The sequence below is a fragment of the Corvus brachyrhynchos genome, unplaced genomic scaffold (assembly GCF_000691975.1).
Source record: "Corvus brachyrhynchos isolate BGI_N302 unplaced genomic scaffold, ASM69197v1 scaffold293, whole genome shotgun sequence".
Lineage (NCBI taxonomy): Eukaryota > Metazoa > Chordata > Aves > Passeriformes > Corvidae > Corvus > Corvus brachyrhynchos.
In genome coordinates this window covers 3102200-3125901 of record NW_008237410.1, presented here as the reverse complement: position 1 = coordinate 3125901, position 23702 = coordinate 3102200, and the positions used below count along the sequence as shown (strand labels likewise).

General features: G+C 38.7%; 1 protein-coding gene across 1 annotated transcript; it reads left to right on the top strand.

The window, feature by feature from the left end:
• Positions 1-4: 4 nt before the first annotated feature.
• On the top strand, positions 5-23702 carry TMEM55A (transmembrane protein 55A; the record flags this gene model as incomplete). Its single annotated transcript, XM_017731044.1, has 7 exons — positions 5-179; positions 5683-5831; positions 7240-7346; positions 9062-9185; positions 14957-15009; positions 20910-21000; positions 22100-23702. Coding segments are annotated over 7 exons (843 nt in total), but the record flags the coding sequence as incomplete, so codon positions are not given.

The following is a 23702-nucleotide window of genomic DNA, read 5'->3' as shown; positions in this document are numbered from 1 at the left end:
CGGTGGGGAACAACAGGTAACGCCGCTCCGTGCCGGGTGCAGGCCGTGCTCCCCGCCGCGCTCCGGCCTGAGCGGCTCTGCAGGAAAAATAGAAGAAATTAAAATAATTGTTTGCAGGGGCAGAACAAGCCCGAACCGGTCTGCTTATTATAACTCGCTCGCATGCCGCAGCTTGCATGGTAATTGTTGGACTTGGGTTTCCCCATTAATTAGGAGCAGGATTAAGTGGAAGATCCGGAGCGGAGAGCAGCTCAGATGGGCACAGGCAGCTGCGGGAGGGGCACAGCGCAGGAGCTCAGCGGAGCCCAGCGCGCAGGTCGCCATCGCCGGTGGCCATCGCAGCGTCACTGCCCAGAGGTGCCCAGGTGTGGTCAGCGCCTGTCCTGGCAGTCGCATTGAAATAACGAAGGGACTCAGTGCAATGTGGTAGCTGAAGTCCAAAACCACCAGGATGTCCTTGCAAACGCGTTTCAAGGCCATAGCTGGTTTTGGCTTTATTTTTAAAGCAAGTCCGATACTGCGGTTACAAATCTGTAGTCTTGGCATAATTATATGGTATTATCTTTCTTGCACAGATTTAGGAAAAATCATCTTGTTGATCAATACTCACTGATTTAATAAGTAGGTGAAAAAAAATTACTTAGAAAATATAAATTAGGATGTTATCAAAGTACATTAGTAGGGTTTTTTTTCCCTTGGTTTTTTTTCAGTTAACCGTTTTAGAGGAGAAACTGAGGTGTGGAGAAAGCTGAAGGAATGAAGACTAAATAAGATTAGAGTAGCTTTGCCAGCAGTACCCTTTAAAATGTCAGATTACAGTTCTTATCTCAATAGCTCCAGTGTGTTGGTCCTTTCTTAATAATTTCTATTAACTGTATAGATTCATGACATGCATGTAACTCGAATGAGTGAGCATCTGTCTGTTCTGAATAATATTTGAACTCGTGGAAAGCTAGTCCTTTTTGTCTTGATGTGAAAATGTATTTCGGTTAGGCCTGTAGTTTGTGTTGATTGTTTACTTTGATTTGAACTGGACAAAGGAATATTGGCCTAAAAAATAGCAGAGGTTGGAGGCTTTAGTTTTTATTTGGGGCTTATTTGCAATCAATTTGTACAGTATTGGCATCATCCCCTAAGTTAAAAAAAAAATAAATCCATATACCCACCTTAGCTTACATTCTGGTGTTTGATGTTTTTATTCTTAGTGATCCTTATACTGTAACCATTACTTTTGCATACATTTCAATCTTTTTCTTTCTTGTACTTTTTTTTAAGCCTTTATAAATTTAAAAATAATGAAAATGCATTAGATTAGTGACTCTTGTTTGAACCCAGGATAAAACTCATGACCTGGAAACAAGCTGGACTCTAAATGCCCATTTCAGTTGGTAGCTCATTGTCCTCCTGTGTCTTCAATGGGCATCTGTTACTTGTGATAACTGGTTGGGCACTTACGATGGGGTGTGGTGCTTGAGATAAATGGCTTGCTCTCAAAAGTGAGGAGGAACCAACACAGAGCTTTCTTAAATGTTGAATATCTCTTGTTTGATGGGTCCATGAGCAAACATACTAGGTAGCACTTCAGAACTACTCTGGTCAGAATTTTCCAGAGCTGTGACGTAGGCCCAGTAGCTCTACTTCCCTTGCTCCGTCAGCTTTCCTTAGTGAAAGGATCTGTGGAAGCTAAACATCCTTTTTAGCTAACTGGCAGTCTTTATCTCTCTCCCTAGCACAAGGCTAGACTTTGAGGGAAGAAGCATTCTTGTGGAAAAATTTGGTTTGTTTCCAAAGCAAACTCCTTCTGCAGAGCTTCCTTGATTAACATCACCTGGATAGCGTGGAGTGGCAGAGGAAGGAGGAAGCTCTTTGTGTCAAAACTACCACCTGAATGTACATTAATAGGTTTATCCCTGTAATTATCTACTGTGCCCAATATGTCACCCTGAACTTTAGGTTAGAGAGACCATAGTTTGAAGGTAGCCTTCTCTTCCCTTGAGCTGCAGCTGAGACCCAGCTGATCCTTTCCTGTGTTAACTGGTGGATGGTTGAATCCTGGTAATGGCTCAGTGTTTGTTCTTGATGATGGAAGCAAGCAAGAAAAAATGTTTTCAGTGTGGATGCAGGCCACAGTATGTAACAAACTTTTCAGAACACAAAGGGTGGGACTATCAGTTCTGTTCCCTGTAGTAAGGTGATTAGTCAGTGCTTTTTTTGTTTGTTTCTTTTAGATTTTTTTTGGCTTTATCCGGGCATTCTTAGTTCTTAACAACTTATCTCTGACATCAATCATTTAACGTTTTCCCTTACCCACCCCCTCCCAGGTAATGATAAAGGATTTTTTTTTTAATCAAATAAAACAAACTCATTTCTGTTTGACCCAGGCAGGCTGCAAGTGGTTCTCTGTGGTTTCCACCCTTCAACTACCAAGGGAGGAAAGTGCACAAGCACCACAAGGAATTTCTCAGGTTGCAAATGGGATATCTGCCATTGCATCGCTATCCTGTGGGGGTGAGGAGGAAGTCAGATGTACTGCATGGTAGGGCACTTTGCTAATCTTGCTGAACTAATTGCTGTTAGGTTTTTTTGGTTTGGTTTTTTTGTTGTTGTTTTGTTGGGTTTTTTCCCATTGTTGTTTTTGTGGGGGTTTTTTATGGTTTGGATTTTTTTGTTGTTGTTTTTTTAAGAAAAATTGATAATACAGCTGTACACTGGTGTGTCAGCAGAAGAGAATTCAGTATCTCATTAAATGTCTCCTGGTGTGTATGTGAAGCTTGCCTACCACCCAGTCATGTCCAACATGACAGACCTTTATGAACTGGTTTTAGATATTATAGTTAGCCTGAAATTCAAGCTGTCCAAAAAAAAAAAAAAAAATAGTCACACTAAAAAAAAGGTATGCTAATGTGCTTTGAAACCTTTTTATTAAGGGGTAATGACCAGCTAACTCTGACACAATGTCTTTATTTTCCTTTTCGTCATCCCCCATCCCTCACCCTCCCCCAATATACTCTTCTTTACATTTAATTTTGGTGGCTTTTGCTGGTTTGTTTTTTGGAGCTCTTCAAAATGCATGTTTTCTTTAAGCATGAAGGTTGCAGTGCCAAGATACCTCATGCTTTTCTGCTCCATAGCAAATGTTATTTGCTGCAGCAAGGCTCTGAAAAGCAGCCATTATTCGCTTGCTATCTGATATTTGCTGAGCCAGCAGGACAGGAACAGCGAGGCTGCTTACCTGGAAGCCAAGCAGCTCCAGTATGAGGCTGGAGAAGTGGCTGGCACTGTGTGTAGGGGCTCACGCACCTCAGTTAACCAGCTTTCAAACTCCTAGGAGTTATCACTTGGAAATAGGGTATAGAAAATTATAAATGTCTAGAAGGTATGGTTGTCAATTTTTGAAGTGTTCCAGGATCGTGGAAAGCTGAAATGCTGGCGGCTGTGTGTTTCTTCACTTTCTGGTACCCTTAAAGATACTGTTTGCCTTAGTACAGCTACCCTGTTCCCAGCTCACAGAATTGAGGAAGTCACACTTTATATGGAGAGGACAAAGTCAAGAACTTTTGTAAAACAATTGTTGCTTTTCAGAAAAGCAACCTTCAAGCTGGGAGCGAACTGTCGAGGTGTCTTGACAGAGAGTTTGGTATTTAGCCTTTTGAACATGCCTTTTGTTTTCTGGCTGCCTGTTCCCCTAGCCAGAAAGCGTCAGCTGCTCACTGCAGGAGCAGTTAAGCAGCCTGCTGACTGCCAAAACCCCCTTGCAGCAGCCTTGACTTTGCCATTGTGGTTAAGACACTGCTGTCCCCATCATCCAAGTCTCTAACCTGGTTTCTGGAGTGCTCTAGTAGGCTTGAGCTTGTTTCTACCAAAATGTGTGGGTTGGGATTTTGTCTTGTGTGCATTTGTTTTTTAATGTCTTGTAATGTCCCATGTCCTGCATGTGGCAGCCTTACTTAAAATAGGGTATCACAGTACTGCAAAATACTGTTACTTAATTTTTTTTTTCTGGATGCTGCATTTTTTCAGAATGTATTTCCTCAGAAGAAATAACAGTACTGCTACCTGATAATTTGCTTTGAAACTGTAACCAGTGTATCAGAGCTGACGTGTGAAGTTGACTTGCTCAAGAAATGGAGCATCAGTTTGTGTCATGAATTCAGAACTGCATTGCTGCATATAAGTTAATTTTGTTTCTGATCTGAAATAATTCAAGTATATTGGATGTGATTCTGAGACTCTCAAGGTATTCATCTTTTTCCTGCTCCCTCTGTGAGTTAAAAATCAAGCACAGGTCTGGGTCATATGTAGACCAAGTAGCAAAGAGAGATAGAGCACGCTGGACAGCAATGCTGCTTCAAAGGTGTGTGATGACTTTTGGATCTGAAGGGCAGACAGGGTTTCTTGTATCCCTCCAGCTTATGACATTCACTTCAAGACAGAGTGAAGGAGTGGATGAGTGCTTTCTTACAGGCTTAAATTTAATACTCGGGCTTGTCAGCTTTGATAACAGCCTGTGATTTCCCTCACCACCCTCCAGCAGATACTGCTCTGCTCAATGCTGTTGGTAAACGGGGAGTAGGCTGATCTCTCACTGCTTCTCTGAAGAGTTTGTTAGCTGCTTGGATGTAATTTTTAAAAAACTTATTGAAGCCCAAGGCTGCAGAGCATTTCAAACTACTAGTATTTAAAAGGGTAAATATGAACTACTGAATATGCCTGTTCTTTATTTGCTTACCTGAAAAGCCCTGAACTTCTTGATGAAATAAAAGTCAGTGCTATTATATGCCAAAGAATTGTGGTGATAAGCTTGTGAGAGATCACTGTGTTGATTTTCATTCCATGGCTTCTTAAGCCTCAGAGGACCTTCAGTGTTTGCTCCCTGTTTTTTTGTGGGCTCAAGACTGACAAAGCTGGAGTCTGAAATCTGCTCTTCCATGGAGGCCTGAGGCCACTAAAGCCTTCCTTGTGTTAGCCTCTCCAAAGTAGCTAAATACCTTCTTGTGCATTGGTACTTTGGCTCCTGATATCTGAAACCCTTAAAAGCAGAAACTTGGAGACTTTGGGTTTTTTTCTCAAGGCAGCATAAATTTGCTGTTGTTGTACTCAAAAAGGAAGCATTTCATGCTGCTTCCTATCCAACACCTGTTTTCTTAACAGAACTTTTCTGTGTTTTTACCTGTAGTATTTGCTAAGATACAATAAACACTTGTTTGTATTTCAGTCTTTTTAGATATTTGTGAACACTGTTTATGACTCTGCCTACCTGTGTCTTGTTTTATTTTCTGGGGTCTTTTTCTTCAAAAGCCAGTCTCTGGTTGCTACTAATCTGTAGTAGGTTTGGGGGTTTTTAGTGTTTTTTCTCTGTGTATTCTCTAAAGACTGCAAAAAGTTGATGTGAAAATAAAGCTACACAGATAAGTGTTGTTGGATCCACATTTCTGGGGTGATTTACTGTGTGTTTATGTTGCTGGTTTGCTTTACCTACAGCTGTGGGTGATGCTTGGCTACACAGAAGTTGTGGAGAAGGGGCAAGCAAACTTAGGTTTGTTCTGTGTTTAGTATAAACACTGAATTTTGGGGTGTGTGGGTTTTTTCCTTTTTTGAGGCTGTGACTGCTAGAGATGATATTTGCTGGAAGTGTTTTAGCATCCTCTGGTTTTTCAGCTGAGATTTCCTTGTCTCTTGCAGCAGAGCTTCCTCCTCCGTACACTGCCATTGCAAGCCCAGATGCCAGCGGTGTTCCTGTGATAAACTGCCGTGTGTGCCAGTCACTGATCAATTTGGATGGCAAGCTGCACCAACATGTGGTTAAGTGCACGGTCTGCAATGAAGCTACGGTAAAATGGATTTTTAGCATTTTTCTTTTTGTGGGGGTAGAATGCATGTCCTCAGCTGGACAGGGCGGGTCCCTTCCTGCTATCCCTAGGGAAAAGGACAGTCAGCCCAGCTGACTGCCAGTGTGGCTGGCATGCAAGCTCGAGGCATATTGGCACAAGGATGGTCATAAGCAGTTAGAATAAATGTTCACGCAGTCCAGCTGGCTGTGCAGGATGTTTCCTTCCAAGGAGGACCAAAAGCAAAGATGTCATTTCAGTAATTACTCTTCTGTAAAGAAGGATGAAATTGGTTTTGATGGGATGAAGAGAAATGCAGAATTGAGTTATTCTGAGAGTGGGAGAAGCAAAGTAACTAACCTGCACCTCTGCCTGGATGAATGCCTTTCTCCTGAACTACTATTCAGTCACTTGGTTAGCTTGTAACAGACCACAATAAAACAACTTTGAAATGTTTAAGTCCTAGGTTCTTTTCCAGTGAACACAGACCTATCTGTTTGTTTTCCTCTTAACGGAAGTCTTCACTCTTTGGCCTCCTGCTTCTATTTTTTTTTTTCCTCCTCCTGTCAGTTTTAGTTTTGGGATGTGATACTGCAGTGCTCCACAGCTACTGCAAGCATTTGTATGAAAAACACTGGATTAGATTTATTATATGGATTTATTATATATTTATTATATGAAAAGAACTGTAAATTATGTCCAGAAAACAAGAAACCTTGAAACTGCAGGAAATTTTTTTTCCACTTAAAAGTGAGAGTAGAGAACCTGCCAGTGATAGTCACTTTCCTGTCCCATATATAATGTTTCAAGCCAAACAAAGCATTGTGCACCTTTTGATTTGCTGTATGAAAGGGACATTGAAACATGACTCCCAGATTGGAGAAAGATAATTTCAGTACAGTTTAAAATAAGATTGCAGTTCAGTGATGCCTACATATTCTCTTAGTGACCAAGAAACAGACTGTGATCCTTTCACTGTTGAATAAAGCCATTGTACCAGGCAAGAAAGGTTGTTTGGTGTTTTGACTGGTTTTGGGTGGTTGTGGTTTGGGGTTTTTTTTTTAATTTTTTTTTTTTTTTAATATATCACTATTTAAGCTCACATTTAAAAAAATAACTGAACTGGAGCCTTGAATTGTCATTGCTAAAATACAAATGTTTTTTTCTGTGAGTTTGCAGAATTTGATTGTTTTAATAAGGAAATTTTCACTTCTTAAGAAACAAAACTAGAAGTTTTTTCTGTTGACTCTGAAGTTTCCTCTGTAAGAGGAAGTGTATTTCTCTGTTAGCAAGAACTTTTCACTGAAGTTGTTCTGCTTTGTCATCCTGTTATGTGGAAAAAAGTGAATTGCTATGACTTCTGATGTGTGTTCTCTGGTGGTTGTGGTTCTTTGTTTTTTCTTTTGTTTAGCCAATCAAAAACCCTCCTTCAGGGAAGAAGTATGTTAGATGTCAATGTAACTGTCTCCTTATCTGTAAGGATACATCTCGGAAAATAGGCTGTCCAAGACCAAACTGGTAAGAATAAAATACTCTCAGTGCCTTGAGATAGTTTTCTTTAAAGCAACTGTTGTCTTTGTGTTGAGTATTTAAAACTAAAAGAAGTTCAAGCCTTGGTCTCTTTACATGGACTCTTACAGAGCATTACTGAACTGCTACAGACACAGGTATTGCCAATGTCCATTTTGAATATTTTTTTTTAAGATTAACTTTAAAGAGGAAAAAGTTTCTTCTTTTAGTCTCAGATGTGTGTGTCCCATTTTAGCTACTTTGTAAGTCAAAACTAATGTAAAGAACAACAGAAGAAAATCCACTTCTTGTTTCTGTGACTTAACATTCATAATTTCTTGGAGATTTAGTTATTGTAAACACACAGGATACTCACTTTGCTAAGTTCAGAGTAGGGATTCAGAGCAAAATGGGAAACGGAGCAGTAGGTTGGCTTCAGTCCTGTTCTCCTTCTTAGTTATGCTGAGTTTTCATTCTCCTCTCAACTTTAATGTACACACTGCTTATAAAAGAAGCAATTGTGATTGCCATAGTGGTTGTTCTTATCATTGGGCTTAAGGTGTTAAAGACTCCAGAGGTAGGAGGAGTTTGATTGTAAGTGGTGCAGCTCTAAGAGAAGTGGAGAGGAAGGCTGAGCCTGCAGATGTGTGAGTGGGAGCTCTACCCCACCAAGTGCCCAAATCACCAGTCTGTTGGCTGCTCTGGTTTTGCAACATAGTTTGAGACTTGTGGCAATTACTCTCTTTCACTGATGCTCTGTTGGGGAGGACTTCAAAACATTCAAAACATTTTCTCAGAGTGCAAAAATGTTCATGGGATAGTTCAGTTATAGTATTACATGGCTGGTAACTAAACTAAATCAGAAGCTCCTTAATTTTATTAAAATAATCTCAAAAGCATACATCCAAGCTGTTTCCCTAAGATAGTCTATGTATTTGTCTTGCTAGAAACTGAACAAAATTGGTGTACTTTGAAGGAGAGAGTTGGGAGCATGCCCTGAATGGAAGACTCTGGATCGAAGGAAAGCCATTCAGAATAAAATTTTGGTTGTAGGTGGAGAGAGATTAAAAATTAAATGTTGCTTTAATTTTCCCCTTCACTTTTTTTGTTCTAAGAAGTCTCATCCTCATTCTGTTTCTAGTTGGTTAATTTGGGTACTGTCATTTTGGACTCACAAATTGTATCATTAAATTGGAAACCCATTGAACATAAAAGCAAATACTTAGAAACTTTTAAAGTAAATTGATTGCGTTTAGTCAACCTAGGGTGGTTTTCTTTTTTAGTTTACTCAATTTGAAAGGAATCTTTACTGTGCAAAATGTGGATATGCCTCTTATATTGATGTGGTTGTTAGTAGTGTGGGAAGGAGAACTAGGTTATGGAAGATCCTTACTCTTTCTACATGTTTCACATGGGTGTGTACATTTCAGTTCTTGGGCTTGCTCAGCCTGGGTATTAAGTTTTCATTTGTCTGTCACATGCTTGCAAGTCTTTGATCTCTATAGGGTTTAGGCTTGTATGGCTGATCTTAGAGGGAAAGAGAATATTTTTAAAACTGAAAACACTTTGGAGAGAGACCAAAACTGGGTGCATCAGCTGTTCAACAAGTAGATTATAGTTTAAAAGTGTAAGAATATTTGGTAGTGACTGAGCTAATTGCTTAAACGCATCGTCCTTCTCTTTTGGTAGCTTAATTACATGTGTATCTAATGTTCTCAACACAGTAGACGCATCATTACTCTTGGTCCAGTAATGCTGATTCCAGAAGAGCAACCAGCTCAACCTGCCTTGCCAGTTCAACCAGATGGAACTAGAGTGGTGTGTGGGCACTGTGGAAATACATTCCTTGTAAGTAAAGCATCAGATTCTCCTTCTTGCCTCACCGTGCTATCCCTCAAGCTGTTTGTTGTAAGCAGTTTTAAGAGTATATTGCCTCACTGTCTGGCATTATTGAGGAACCAAAACTTCTTCTGTACTCATTGTTATGGATGTATGGCTGCATTTCGTTATCTTTATATGTGTTTCGAGAAAACCTTTAACAGTCTTTCTGTGCATGGATAGATAAAGCCCAAAGTCTGTCTTACTGGTTAGTGATGTGAGAGTGGACAGTGCTGGAAAAGGAAGCTGGGCTTCCAGGTTCTGTTGCAGCTTGTAGTGGTGGCTGTGTTCTGCAGGGGCCAAGAGAGCAGTTCTGTCATTGCTGTATGAGCCCCTGAAAGCTGTTGGTTATGGCACTTGCCATTGGCATATCTGTAGGTTGTTGGAGAACTGGGGATTTTGGTTTAAATGCGAGAGCGACAGTTTATCCCATTTTTGAAGTGGAAGGATGCACGAATACTCTTCTGATGTTGAACTCACTGTAGCCTTCTAAATGGGCAAGGTGCTGCCACACTTGAATTTTGATTGCAGTACACAAGTAAGCTAGCTTTGGCTTCATCATCCAGCTGTGCTTGAATCTGTCAGGTTTGTGAGTTGCAGGAAATGGCTAGGTAAGGGGTACAGTTAAAGGTAACAGTCACAAGAGAGGTGGCACATTCCTGAAACAAAGGATTATAAGACTCATAAAGATCAGAGAATACTCAAGTGCATGTTGTGCAAGGAAAAAGGAAGCTTAGGGGATGCCACTCCATGTTGGCTTGTACCAGCAGAGAGAGAAGGATTCGCTTGTGATAGGCTCTGTAATGAAATAGGCTTGTGCCTTCAAGTCTTCAGGTTTATGGATCAGTGAGGTGCTTTCATGGCTTAACCCCAGCCAGCACCTCAGTACCACGCAGCTGCTTGCTCACTGCAAACACCACCCAGTCCCCCTGCCCCGGCGGTGGGGAGAACTGGAAAAAAGGTACAACTTCTGCATTGAGATAAAAACAATTTAGTGACTGAAACAAAAAGAAAAATACTGCTAATGGTGATAATAACAATAATAATAGTAATGAAAACAGAGAGAGAGGAATAAAACCCATGAGAAACAAGTGGTGCTCAATACAGTTGCTCACTACCTGCTGGCCCAGCCGGCAATCAGCATCTCCCAGCCAACTCCCCCCAGTTTGTGTACCAAACATAATGTTCTCTGGTATGGTATAGAATATCCCTTTGGCCAGCTCAGCTGAGCTGTCTTGGCAGTGCTCTCTCTCAGCTTCTTGTGCAGCTCTTTGCTGGCAGAGCATGGGAAACTGAAAAGTCCTTGACTCAGGGTAAACACTACTTAGCAACAACTAAAACCTTAGCTTGTTACCAACATTGTTACTGAATCCAAAACAGAGCACTGTACCAGATATTAAGAAGAAAATTAGTACTCCCAGCTGAATCCAGGACAGGTGTGCTGTGATGTCTTAACTGTTGTAGTAGGTGATGAGTGCAGGGAGCAGGAGATGGCCCTTACGCTTCTTTCTTCTTTATTTTTTCCGAAGAGAAACTATGATGATGAATTTACAAGTAGTGTGCTAACAGGAAAGCAGTTAGAGAGATGCTCAAGAAACATTCTAACTACTAATTCTGCTTATATATTAAAAAATATATTATTTCTTAAAACCCTTGCTGAAGAACAGTAGTCTGAAACTGATGATAGCTGAAGCGGGTTTTCTGTTTGCCTTTTTTTTAAAAGGCCAAAAGGCTGATCTTTAGGGACTTTCACAAGCATGGGAGTTTTACTTGTCTTTATCCTCTATTTATTTGTATAAGTACAGTCCAAATTAACTTTGTAGTTTAAGCTATGAACTACTTCAGGTGAACATAAGGGAGTAAAACCAAATCCATAAAGGCTGATTTTGCCCATAACTACTAGATTATGCCTTAAAAGGCTAAGTTTTCTAGTTTGGGATTTGTGCATGTGACTTCATATCTTCTGGTTGCTTTAGGGAACTGCAACGTTTAGAACTTCGTAGTCCTATCTGCCAGGATAAGACCAATTTGTCCCTTCATAAGAAACTCCCTGAACTATTAGAAATTGGAAGCTTGCTATTTTTTTATGCTGACTTATCAAGAAACAAACTCTTTTTTCCTCATGTTACACAGCTTTCCCACCAATCTTTTGCTTCCACTTTTTCTGTAATTAGGTCTGAGATTCTGAAAATAAAATTTTTAGTTAAGAAAAATCAGGAAATTGCTTGGATTTGAGAATGAGCAGAGAAGCAACAAAAAAGCATTTTAGCCAGCCTGGAAACTCAGTTTCTGAGTAAGTATTTCTGCCTTTCGATATCTCCTTGTGTGAAGAAAATACGTAGTGCTGGATGCATCTCTCAGCAACTCAGTAGGCTATCCCTTTTACTTTACTCGGCAGTTAAAAAAATAAAAAAAATAAGCAAAGCTAGAATCCCTGGGATGGAAAAGTCAAATTGGCATGTTCTGTGTTCTTTTAAGAGTATCAGCTTGTTCACCACCTTTCCAAGTTGGGTTTGTTTTGGCTTGGTTTTTTTTTCCATTTGAAAACATAACTGTGGGGGCTGTGCTTTGCTTGCCTCTGCATGTGGGGGGATGTTTTTCACAAATTATGAAAAGCATGCTCCTTGCTATGGAGTGCCTTAAAGTTTCTCTGTCTTAGCTGGAAGAATGGCTTAGTACTGATGTAAAATTGTAGCCAAACTATCAGATTTTTTTTTTTCCCTTGGTAACCTGGTAGAAGTTCTTTCCGTGTTAAGGTTTCTACTGTTTCTGGCAGATTTGGACTTGACAAGTGGAAAAAGGGGTAGAATAGAAAAGGAGGGCAGGAGGAGGGTTTAACTGTATTGCTAAATATGAGTTTGATCTGGTTTGGGCTGTTTTGAGAGCTTTTGGACTTGGGCTGTGAAGTTACGGTTTCTGCCAGCAGCAGGTCATTCCCTGCTGTCCCTCCCTGAGGGGCCTCTGCCTGCAGTGGTCTGTGGCTGTCAGAGGCTGAGTTGCCTTTGGAAATGGGGGACAAGGGAGGGCTGTCCCTGTGTCCTCCCCCTCTCTGCCATCTTTTTGCTACTCTCCTGTTTTCAGAGGGACCTCAAGGACTAGAAGCTAGGAGCAAGCTATGAAAGCCACAGGCTGTAGGCTGAGCACTGTGCCTTGTCACTTGTGCTTTGTCAATTTTTTTTTTTTTTAACTAATCAAATACAAAAATTACTTCTTATGAAATAATTGAATAGAAAACCCATTTTTTTCAGAAAACTGAGACATGTTTTAGTTTGCAGAAGTATTTTGCTTTCCCAAAAGACCAGAGGGGAGTGGAGGGGAAGCTTGTTTTGCAGAAGCAGCTGTATGTGGGACTGTGTATGTATTTATGTGCATATGTCTTTTTTTTGGTTGGTTTTTTTTTTTCACTGTCTTGTGTTGAATGCACTGAGAACTATTTTAGTCTCGGAAGGAAAATATTTGACTGTTCTTCTAGTAATTCCTTTGATGGATGTCTACTTTTGTCCACAGTTGAAACACTGAAGAGCTCTGGATTCCTCATCTGTTCACCTGTGTTTCAGTATATCTAACCAGGAATTTGGGCTGTATTATTGCTTCAATTTAAAAAATCATTGTATTCTCAGCAGAGAGCTAAATTTCATGTAACTGTAACTTCTTAACAACATGAGTCAATATTGGGTACTTTAAAGCACTTTGGAATATGGGTTAAAAATGCCAGCTTAAGCATGATTTAGAGTGTACATGCACATAACCTTTCCTCACCATGCTAATATGATTTGAATTAGTGTAGTTTGAATGTCTTGTCACAATTTTGCTCTTTTTCTACACATCTGGTCTGTGTAAAAGGCATCATAACAGTTACTGCTTCTGTTATTTCCATGTAACTCTCAATGAAAACAGACTATTGCTGCCTCTTTTTTCCATCAGTATTTACAGCCCAAATACCTTTGAGTAGCCATTAATAATTTAGTCTAATTATTAGAAATTTTAAAACCCTGGAAAGATTGTTAATGAGTAACTGAAGAAATGCAGTTGCCTACACTGTGATATAGAAGTGAAACTGGTGTATGGAAGTGAAGTTGAATTACAAATAGATAAAATATAGATCCTGGAATTAGACTCCCTTTTATTTCTGGAACTGCAGTTTAAAAAGCTGAAATAACTGCTCTGGTGAGGCCTCTCTCCATCCCCAGTACTGACAACTGCATCTTATCCCACTTTCACTGTGTAGAACTAAGGGAAATTGAGTAGGTTTTTGAAAGGGATGCAGAAAAATACTTAACTTGCTCCTCTGCCAGGAATGTGGAAGTAGAATTAATGCTCTTAAAATGCTTTGCTTGGATGGGGAGTATTACAGAAGTTTTATTAAGGAATAAAATAAAACTCTGCTAAATCAGTTTGGTCAAGTTTTGTAAGCAAATAATACCAGTTACATAGCTGTTCTGTAAATGTGTAAATGGATATTTCAGAACAAGGAAAAAAAAGATGGATTTCTTTTTAGTGGACATTTATCCCCAAGTAAATAAAACTGAGGGAGATGTTCAAGAGGTAGGAAAATGCTCTATGAATACCACGGTTTGAAACCTTGCTCACAGCAAAATCTCTTCATACTGACAAGGCATGAGAAGACACGTTTCTTTACTCATAAAATCATAACTTTCTTCTCAGCTTTTAAGTGGTGCTTGCTGTAGGTTGGTGCTGCTTTCCTTCCATGCAAGGATGGGCTCTGATTTTGATTTGTGGTTGTAGCAGTTATAACACTGTTCACTTCAGCAGGCCAGCTTTCAGATTTCTCATGGAGATAAGACAGGTCCTAATGGAGGCATTGGTGATCTGCACTGTGGCTTCTTCCCCTGCTGCTAACTTGCAGTGTGACTTCTGCATAAATCCAGAAGGGAGAGGAGACAAAAACTGTAGTTCACCAAAAAAACTTCCAACTAACCTCCGGTTGAGAAAGGCAACAGAAGAGAGCTGCAGTTACAAAATAACTGCTTACAAGGAGAAGAAAAATAACCTTATTCATTTGATCAAGACAAGCGTGTTTAAAATGCTTGTTTAATACTAAGGTTATCACAGAATGAAATTTAACAGAACCTGTTGTTTTTAAGTGAGTATATCACTGTGTATCCCCTGGTTGAGTTAGTTCCAGGCATTGCTTTCACTAAGGCTATTTCCCACATAGGTTTTAGTCTGAGCATGGAAGGTGGTGACCATGGACAATTTTACATATCACCTTTTGAGCAGTTGTGTAAAGTAGCCAATAGTGCTATTTCCTTGATATAATACGTGATACCTGCTTTCTAAAATATTCTTTAACTAATCTTTCTGTGCACCCATAACTTAGTTTTCATAAATGATGCAAGGGTTGGGAAAAGATTGGAAAATACGTCTATCTGTAATTGTGCCAAAGAAAACACACTTATTTTGATTCAGGGTATATTCATAGTCTTTAAGTAAGATAAGAAAACCTATTAATATTATAATGTTGCCCATACTATGCCTGTGGATGCAACCACATTACATCAAGAAAATTCTATAATACTAAGGCAAGTCATGGGAAATGTTCACATGGGAATACTAATCTGATGTTTCCACTGATGAAAGGGCATCCTATTTCTAGAATAAAACAAGAAACAAGTCAAAGTCTGAGAAGCAAAATATTTTCATAGTGACATTTGACATTAAGTGCACAACCGTTTTCTCAGGTCAGTTTTTTCAACCTTTTTCTTTTTTTCTTTTTACAGTGGATGGAACTGAGGTTTAACACACTAGCAAAATGCCCACACTGCAAAAAAATGTAAGTTCTCTGAAGGCAAGGTTATACAAATTACTGTGAAGCAGCCAGTGTTTCTTCTGTAAAGGTCTTTGGAGTAAAATGCATTGGCTGTGCTGATTGTTTTTTCATGTTTATCTGAAGTTCAAGGCTAAAGCAGATCTTGTGTGCACGTGAATTCTCCATTCTTTGTGTAGAAATCAATAACTCTGACAAATCCAACCTGCATTTATGAAAATGCTCTGATTGAATTGACAGCGGCAAATATAAGTAGCTAACTATAGACAAGAATGGGTTGCTAAAATTAACATTTTATGTCCTTGAAATTTTACCTCTTCATACAGCAGTAATCAGATGTCATCTTTAAAGGTAGAACTTGAATTGTTTTATTGTAAAAGGAGGAAAGGAAGTAATCTTGTCTTAATTTGGAAGAGGGTTTACTGATACTATAAACTCAACAACTAACTTGTATTAAGCATCTTAATGCATTAGCTTGTTTAATGTTTATGAATTACTGTGGAATAACTGGTCTATTCATTTGTTATTACTTCAACAAGAACAAGAAAAATTAGAATACAAGATCTATAAGAGTCTTTTTGGTTTTGGTTGGTTTTTTTTCTCCTTTTGCGTATTTGTTTGACCTCTCTTATCTGAGCTCAGGAATTCTTAATTTGAATTGTTGCACTACTAACATACTTTAAATTTGTATGGAATCTCAGCCACAGGATGTGAAATAAGACATAAATACTACTTCAGAGACTTTCATGTCCTGCTGATTTATTTAAATATTTGTCTTCCTTTGGCAGTCAAGTGTGACTTCCAGTTAAAGGCGCAAATGTGTTTTCCACTGGGAATGGAGAACCTCAGCTGTGTTGCATGTTGTAGGAAAACTAGTAGGTCCCTTAGGAAGCAGAAGGCTTAGGATAAATGTACTGTAGGTGTGGGCGTGGCCTGGCCTTCAACACTGGTTGAAGTCTTTTTGTTGGCGTATTTGATAGAGAAGTCAGTTTAGTGCTGTGTTTAACCTCAGCGGTGTAACCAACCCGGTGTGGAGTTGTGGATATGTGCTAATTTCCTTAGGGTAAATAAACTCAGTCTTGAGGAGATGCTGCTTTGCAGGGGTGTTTGTATTGGCACATTAAGTCCGTTCAGTCCTTGGGGAGGGGTTGGAGTTTTGCTGTTTGGTTTAAAGCTAATTGCAACTGTGTTTTACATTTTATGTCAGCCTTGTTAGCTGACCTTGGCTTTTCTCTTGACTTTCCTTAGTCAGTATTATTTGTTGTTTAACCTTAAACACCAAAACAAACAGTAAAAACCAAACAAAAGAAATCAACCCCAACAATAGCAGCAGCAAAATAAACCATGCTCCAAGCAACAGTCAAAAGTCACAGCATGTGATCTTTTGGTCTGTCTTCTGTTGATTAATGTTGCTTCTGATTTAAATTCCAGCCGAACTTAAAGGTTTTCATGGTATTTTCTTCCATAGAGTGCAAAGCATGCTATCTGTATGTAGGAAAGTGGGAGCCTCTCTGCAGTGCAATTTGTGATAATTACAGCTTGCATGGCAGCTGTATTGCAGAAGGCAAAACAAATTTTAACAAGTGGGCAAGTCTGTCCTTGGGCTGAGGATGCAAACTGTGGAATATTGTAATTTAGCTTTGAATGAGTTGCTTGGTGCTTTCCCACACTTGATATGTGATGGCTGGGAGTTCTGCACTTCCAGCAGCATAGACATTTCTAATACATGGATTTAGGGCACAGCACAGGTGAGACAGAACTTTGAGTCATGATGATGGAATAAATAACTGTGGTGACCTGCTTTCTATCAGGACTTTGTCAGAGGTCATCATAGCCAAGTAGTTAGAAGGGAATGTAGGGTTTCATCTTATTAATGCAAAACTTCTTTCATGAGTAGCTGAGTAGCCAAATGTAGAACTGTTCATTCCTTCTGTTGGTTCAGTTGATGATTGTCACTGAAAAAAGGATAGTGTAGATTAAGGCAAAGGGCACCTTGAATCACTGCAACAGCAAGCTTTTCAAGGAGACATCGGCGGAGACTTGGAGATTCTCAAGTATTTTTCATCATTTTGTTTCAAATGTTTTTAAAAGTGCAGTGAATCTCTGCAAATTGTTTACGACCTTCCATTTGGTTGATGGGTACTAGATCTTTATATTAAAAATGCCTTCTAAAACTGCAGGAGAGATCAGAAGTTATTACATGAAAAGGTTAATAATGAAACGGTGTTCAGGGAGAAATAAAGCCATCATGCCTCATGGTACTTAAACCTCTCATATCTGAATGTAGGGGGAAATAGGATCTTGTTTGTTTTTAATCCCATCTATGTGCTACCATTGTGATACAACTTTGTTTTGTGACACACTTGTTTTGTCTTGCAAAATAACTTGGGAAATGTAGGAAATTAATTGTAGATGTAGAGATGTAGAGAATTAAGTCCTTATTTGGTAAATGACCAAATCTCTTTGGAAGTGGCCTATAAACCTGTCCTGTCTGTATAGGTAAATTGTTTGCAGACGCCTAACTGATGCGTAGTGGCTCTGCCTGACACAGGCCCTTCCTTGCATGTTATCCACTGCATTGGGAAACCAAATGTAGCTAATGAGGGAATTGTCATGATACAGTTTTATTTTTTAGTGACACCTGGGAATGGGGGAGAAACTGTCTCTTTTTGCTGATTTAGTGTTCTTCTGTATTTTGAAATACCAGATGTTTTTCAGCTTGTTTTCCAAGAGTGAGAGATTTAGAGAAAGCTTCCAGTATTTTTCTCATTTAATGGTGGAGAAGAAGCAGGAAGTGGTTTTTTGTTTGCTGTTCTCTTTCTCAAGATGTATATTAAATCATCTAGAAAATTCAGGATCATGAATTCAGTTACTAGAAAGAGAATTGAATGGTACAAGTTATTATTTCAGAATGTCAAAAATACATATTTTTTTCTTTTAGAACCTATCTCTTTTACTTTTTAAGGTCTTCTAAAACTATGAACCTGAATGAATTTATAACACCTTTGCCCCATAAAGGACTTTTAGGAAAGAGAGAGATGTTGGAACCCCATCAATACTTTGGAGGCTAATTTCAACAGTGCTATTCAGCTTCAAAATATTAGCATTTTAATTTTCCTCTTAAAAACCTTCTTAAAAGCACGTCTGAAATCCTGGTCATAATTCCTATTATTTGGAGCACAAGAGACCCAGCATTCCTTCCTGTCCTACTTCTTTTGTAGCCTTTGTCCCGTGTGGCGATTTTCCCCTCTTCTAATTACTATCCGATGCTTTATTGGATGTGGCATCTTTTATATCTGCTGCTGCTGCCCAAAGGTCTGGCAGGTGCCTTTGCTTCCTCAGCAGCAGCTCAGGAAGAAGGAACTGCTGCTTTCTAGATAGCTCTGTAGAGAGTTCCCTCATATTCCCACAATGGAACTAATTGGTTGCTTCTGTGATATGAAAAAGTTCTTTTGATCCCATTTTTAATATTGCCAGATGTGCTTGTCAAAGTTGTCACAGTTGGTAGGTTTTTGGGGTAGAGTTTCAGCTTTCTTTATTCTAAGTTAGTTTGGGGTTTTTATTTGTAATTTGGGGTGGGTAGAGGGAAGCTTCACTATCTAGAGTGGGCCGGTGGCTAGTATCACTGTTGGGAGGTGATGGAAAAATGAATTATGATTTATTGGAACTCCTAGGTCTGTTATGTGGCTGTATAAACTTTAATATCTTTATTTAATCATTGCTTTCTGTGGAAAGAGAAAGGCAGCTAAATTGAGACATTCTTAACATTTCCATTTTGTGGTATTTGAGTGGATGGTTTCTCCCCCAGCCTTTTTTACTGGATAGGAGGAGACACAGCTTGAGAGAAATATGGATGGAAAATACACATAGCACCTGCAATGTTATGATTACAAAAACAAAACTGTAAGTCAGATCTGAAACTGAAAGTCTCTTTCCCAGAATGAGCTTTGTCTCTGCGTGCAATACACAGCACAGTAAATATCATGTATGTTTTAGGTGTATTGAACACGACACTTTTACCAGCTTATCTTATGGGTATCCAGCTCTGTAATAGAATTAACTTTGAGTACATAGCCATGAAATCCTGCAGAGGAGTAACCTAAGGTCACTCTGGCAAGCTCAGTCTCTTCCCTTTTCCCCTTTTGTAAAACTACTATTTGGTTTTATTATTTTTAACTCATGTAACTTGGAATTGAACAACATATCCCTTTTCTGGAATGGCTGTAGAGTGGCTTTTGAGGGAGTGTGTGGAGGTGTGAGAGGGTAAGATACCATTATTTGCCCGAGTGGGAATTCTCTTACCCTAATCATACCCCAAGCACCCTCCAGTGTCCCATTTCACTGTGTATTGTGAGGTTTTGCTAAGGAAGTTATTTCCCCATGGAAGCTAATGAGCAGTACTGTTTTGGGGACTTTTCCAGCTCCTCTGAAAATGGCTTGTGAGTAGTCACTTTATTCAACTCTTGCCTTGAAAGATGAAGCTCTGTGTGTTAGCTTGAGGACTGTGGTGGTGTTTGTTTGTTGTTTTTTTTTTCTTTTTTTTTTCTTGGAACACTTTAGAAATTCCTTGTAAAGAAATAATGTTGAAGTAAAGCTGCTTAAAGCAATCTATTTGAAGGCTTTCTAAGACAAATGCTTAGAAAATTTTAGTCACATGCTAAGCATATGAGGCCTTGCTATGTGGTTAATTAACTGGAGCCAGAAATTTGGTCAGTCATATGACACATGTACTACTTCAATAATTTAGCCATACTTTCTTCTATTATGCATTTATCTTGAATATGTTGAACTATCTTGAGATGAAAACAACTTTCTCTTGCATCCTTAAACACAGAGTGAAAGCATTACACTATTTCCAAAGGTGCATTGATCTCCCAGAAAGGTCTGAAGTACTTAACTAATGATAGCATGCTTCAAAGCACCTCTAAGATAGGTAATACATGTTTTATAAAAGCACTTCTGCCTCTCTAGTCCTTTTAACTGTGTTTCAGTGGACTTAAATCATGTTCCTATTTCCTTCATTAGTAAGCTGTATGTGATTGCAAATGTGTGACTGAAGATGTATTTGCTAAACAATGCTGAGCTTCTGGAATAATTTTCCTAACCTGTAGTAAATAATGTAATGTTTTATTTGCATTTTATATTCTGTTTGAGTGAAGCATTGTAATAGCTTGATGCAGCAGGTAGAGACAGAGCTGTCTGTCCTGGAGTTCATAGCCTAGATGATGAGTGACAGAACTTCCAGGGGATTTATTTACCTTGGTTGTCAGAAGTGATTTGTGCAGCTCATGTAAATTGTAGTAGAACTCAGAAAAAAATTGGAAAGTAAGAAGAACTTGTCATGTTCTTCAAGTTGCTAATACTGACTTAACGGCATGAAGAATTTCAGTATTTGGAGATGTTGAACATGGAAAAAAATTACATGTCTGTGACTAAAATGATTTGTATTTATCTTCAGAGCAGTTTAGCCACTGAACAGTACTGAATATCCCGGAAATGGATAGTGAAGGTTGTTATTAATGACATGTAGGGGTGGTAGAAGTTATTTTCAGTTTCTTAGATGCGGTGAAGTATTGAAGCCATATGCTGATGTACTAAAAGTCAAAAGCTTGTTTTTCAACCAACATGGAAGCTGAAAAGCAAACTTGAGCTTTGCCATCCAAAGGCTATCCAAGACAATTACTGGGGCGCACTGTGGGTACAGAAGGTAGGCACTCAAACTGTGGGTGTGGCACCATTCTCTTTCTTGTAAGCACCTAGATTTTTAGGTACTAGATAATCACTGATAGTTCCCCTTTAAAATAGTTACTGTTGATGGTAGGGGTGGTTTTTGTGGTGTTTGTTATCTGTTTGGTTTGGAATTTTTTGTTTGTTTTTAATTTACAATACCATTTATTTTCTAACAGTTCTTCTGTTGGAAGTGCGCTGCCACGGAGGCGCTGCTGTGCATATATCACAATTGGAATGATATGCATCTTCATTGGTGTTGGATTAACTGTGAGTGATGTCCCATGATAAACTTGCAACTGTGTGCAGGGGTGTCCATGTTCAAAGGAGCTCTCTTAGTTGACCAGCTATTCTTTCCCCAGCATTTGCGTACAACTTCCTAAATTGATGTGGTTTTAATCATCTGAGTTAGCCAGAAAAATGTAATTTTTTTTGTAAAAAAAAGGTATTCTGACACTTCGAGAATCTCTTCTTTCTGATGTTAAATTTGACTCTTCATCTCTAAAAACTGCAGTTTTATGAAAAATGATTCACTTCACTGTAGAAATACTGGAACATCTTGCTCTTGCTAGAGCTCTCAAAACTTCCAGGTTTCCAGAAATACATGTTGCTGTATAGCCAGAAATATAAGTTCCACTGCAGTGAATGGGATTCCAAGTGCTAAAATATGTGTGTCTTTGTAATTTGTACAAGCTGTAAGGAGTAAAACCAGTTAATAAGCTATTTACAAATTAAAAGGCTCACCTTGTAGTTACTCTGTTATGTGGAAGGCTATCTGGCTTACCAGTATCTCATATGGGTTACTAGAGCCAACTTTCTACCTGGGAATCCCAGAAAAGTTCATGCAAGGAAATACGTCCAGTGAATTCATAGGTGTAATTCTCATTATGCCTCTAACTTGCATTTTAACTTGAATAATTGTTTATGTGTGAGCCTAAATGAGTTATGAAGGATTTTCCAGGTTCTCTAATAGAAAAAAACCAGCCAGAAATAAAAACAGTGAGAGACAGATTTATTTTCCTTTTTTTAATGACCTTACTGAATTTGAAAATTATTTGAAAACATTTCTCCATGAGGCTTGTCCAGAGGCTTGTGTAGCCTCCATCCTTGGAGTTACTTGGGGTCTAACTGGGTTAAAATCCACCCTAGAGTTGACCCTGCTTTGACGGGGGAGTTGGCACTAGAAGGTCTCCTGATCTCCCTTTCAAGCTCAATTATCCTGTGGTTATGTAAAATTAAGCCAATAAAATACCCAATTTACCCTTATCAGAGTTGAAAAGGTGCTGAAATGCTTCTCCTTAATATAACTTGTTCTTCCTTGAAAAACAGATAGTGCTGTATGTTTGACACTACTCTTTTCTCTTTTTAGGTCGGTACACAAGATTTCGCCAGGCGATTTCACGCAACATATGTTTCTTGGGCTGTTGCTTATCTCTTAGGTTTAATCTGCCTCATTCGAGCCTGCTACTGGGGAGCCATTAAAGTCAGCTATCCAGAGCACAGTTTTGCATAGAGAAATTGTTAGATTATAGATGAACATCTAGTAGTTCTGGATATTACATCTTGGACACTTTTAAACCTTTCCTGTAAGGATTCCATTCTGTTCAAAGTAGTTTAAAGACTGGGGGTCTCTAAGAACAAATGTTCATTGCACTACATAATATGCAAATAGTTTGTTTTGCTGCTAGATTCCCTAGCTCTGAATACTAAAGCTGTGTTTACATGTTCATAACTCTGTCTTTATAGGCGTTGAATTTTATTTCAACAGACAGTATTAAGTTTTACATTTCCTTTGTCATGTTAAAATCTGTCTGCCATTTTTCTAGATGATCGTAAGAATTCAAAAGCAAGAGTGTTTATAAGTGTTTCTACAGTAGCTTCACATTTGTACTTAACATTTTAACTAAAACTATATTCAAGTGGCTTGCTTTAAAACCTAAGCAATAAGCATTTTGCTTGAACTGCTTTACTGCATCTTTTGCCTAAGATCATAGTGACCTTATTCAGGAAATGAAAGTCGTGCGTGTTTAAAAGACTGACACTGTTGCTAGAGAGACATTTGTAAACACTGTATGCTTGGAGATTTTCAGGTAGAGAGATGCTATTTTGATAGTCTAGTTAAATTTCCATTTATCCAGGATTGGATTTCAGTTAGGATAAATGCTTTCTCCTCAAGGATCCTGGGACTGAGGTTTTGGTTTGTTCTGTTTTTTTGTTGTTTCGGTTTTTTTTTTTTTTTTTAAACTGGCAAATCCTAAAAGCCATGCTCGGATTATGGAACTTAACTCTGGTTATTCTTACAAGTTCCTTTACAGGGTCTAAGGGAAGCATTTCATATGACTTGGTTTGTAATACTTCAGTGTCATGTAGATGACAATAAGATGGTGATGGGTTGCCTCTTACTTTCCTCTGATGGCATCAGATTTTCCCTGCTTGGGAGAGTTATGACACTGGTCACTGCAAAGGGAGACACTGTAAATTCTCATTAACTGCTGTAATAAGGAAATGAGTCAACTATTACTTGGACCATTCCATCAAAGTACATCTTGTCAATTTAGCACTGACTTGCCAAGAGAATACGGAAACAGAAAGTTTTTTCTAATGATGTATTCACAAAGGATTGAGGGACCAGTTCTTGCACTGCCCATCTTTATAATTTTAAACAAGTTTTTGCTAAATTCAGAAGGAATGTCCTGAGTGATTTAGACAACTGTAGTAATTTAGATATTGGGGTCAGATGGGTAAATTAATATGGATGTTTCAGGGATACATGTAATTTAAATTATCTATGTTCCTGCTAAGTCAAAATGATATTCGGATAAGGATTTTGGAGCACAATAAATGTAAATGATCAAACTGTAAATGATCTGTCTTTGTATGATGCTAAATGTATAAAAGCAGTAGCTCAGGATTACAATGTACCTTTTACAAATAAACTAATAAAGAAATAAAGATTATTATTCAAACTTAAA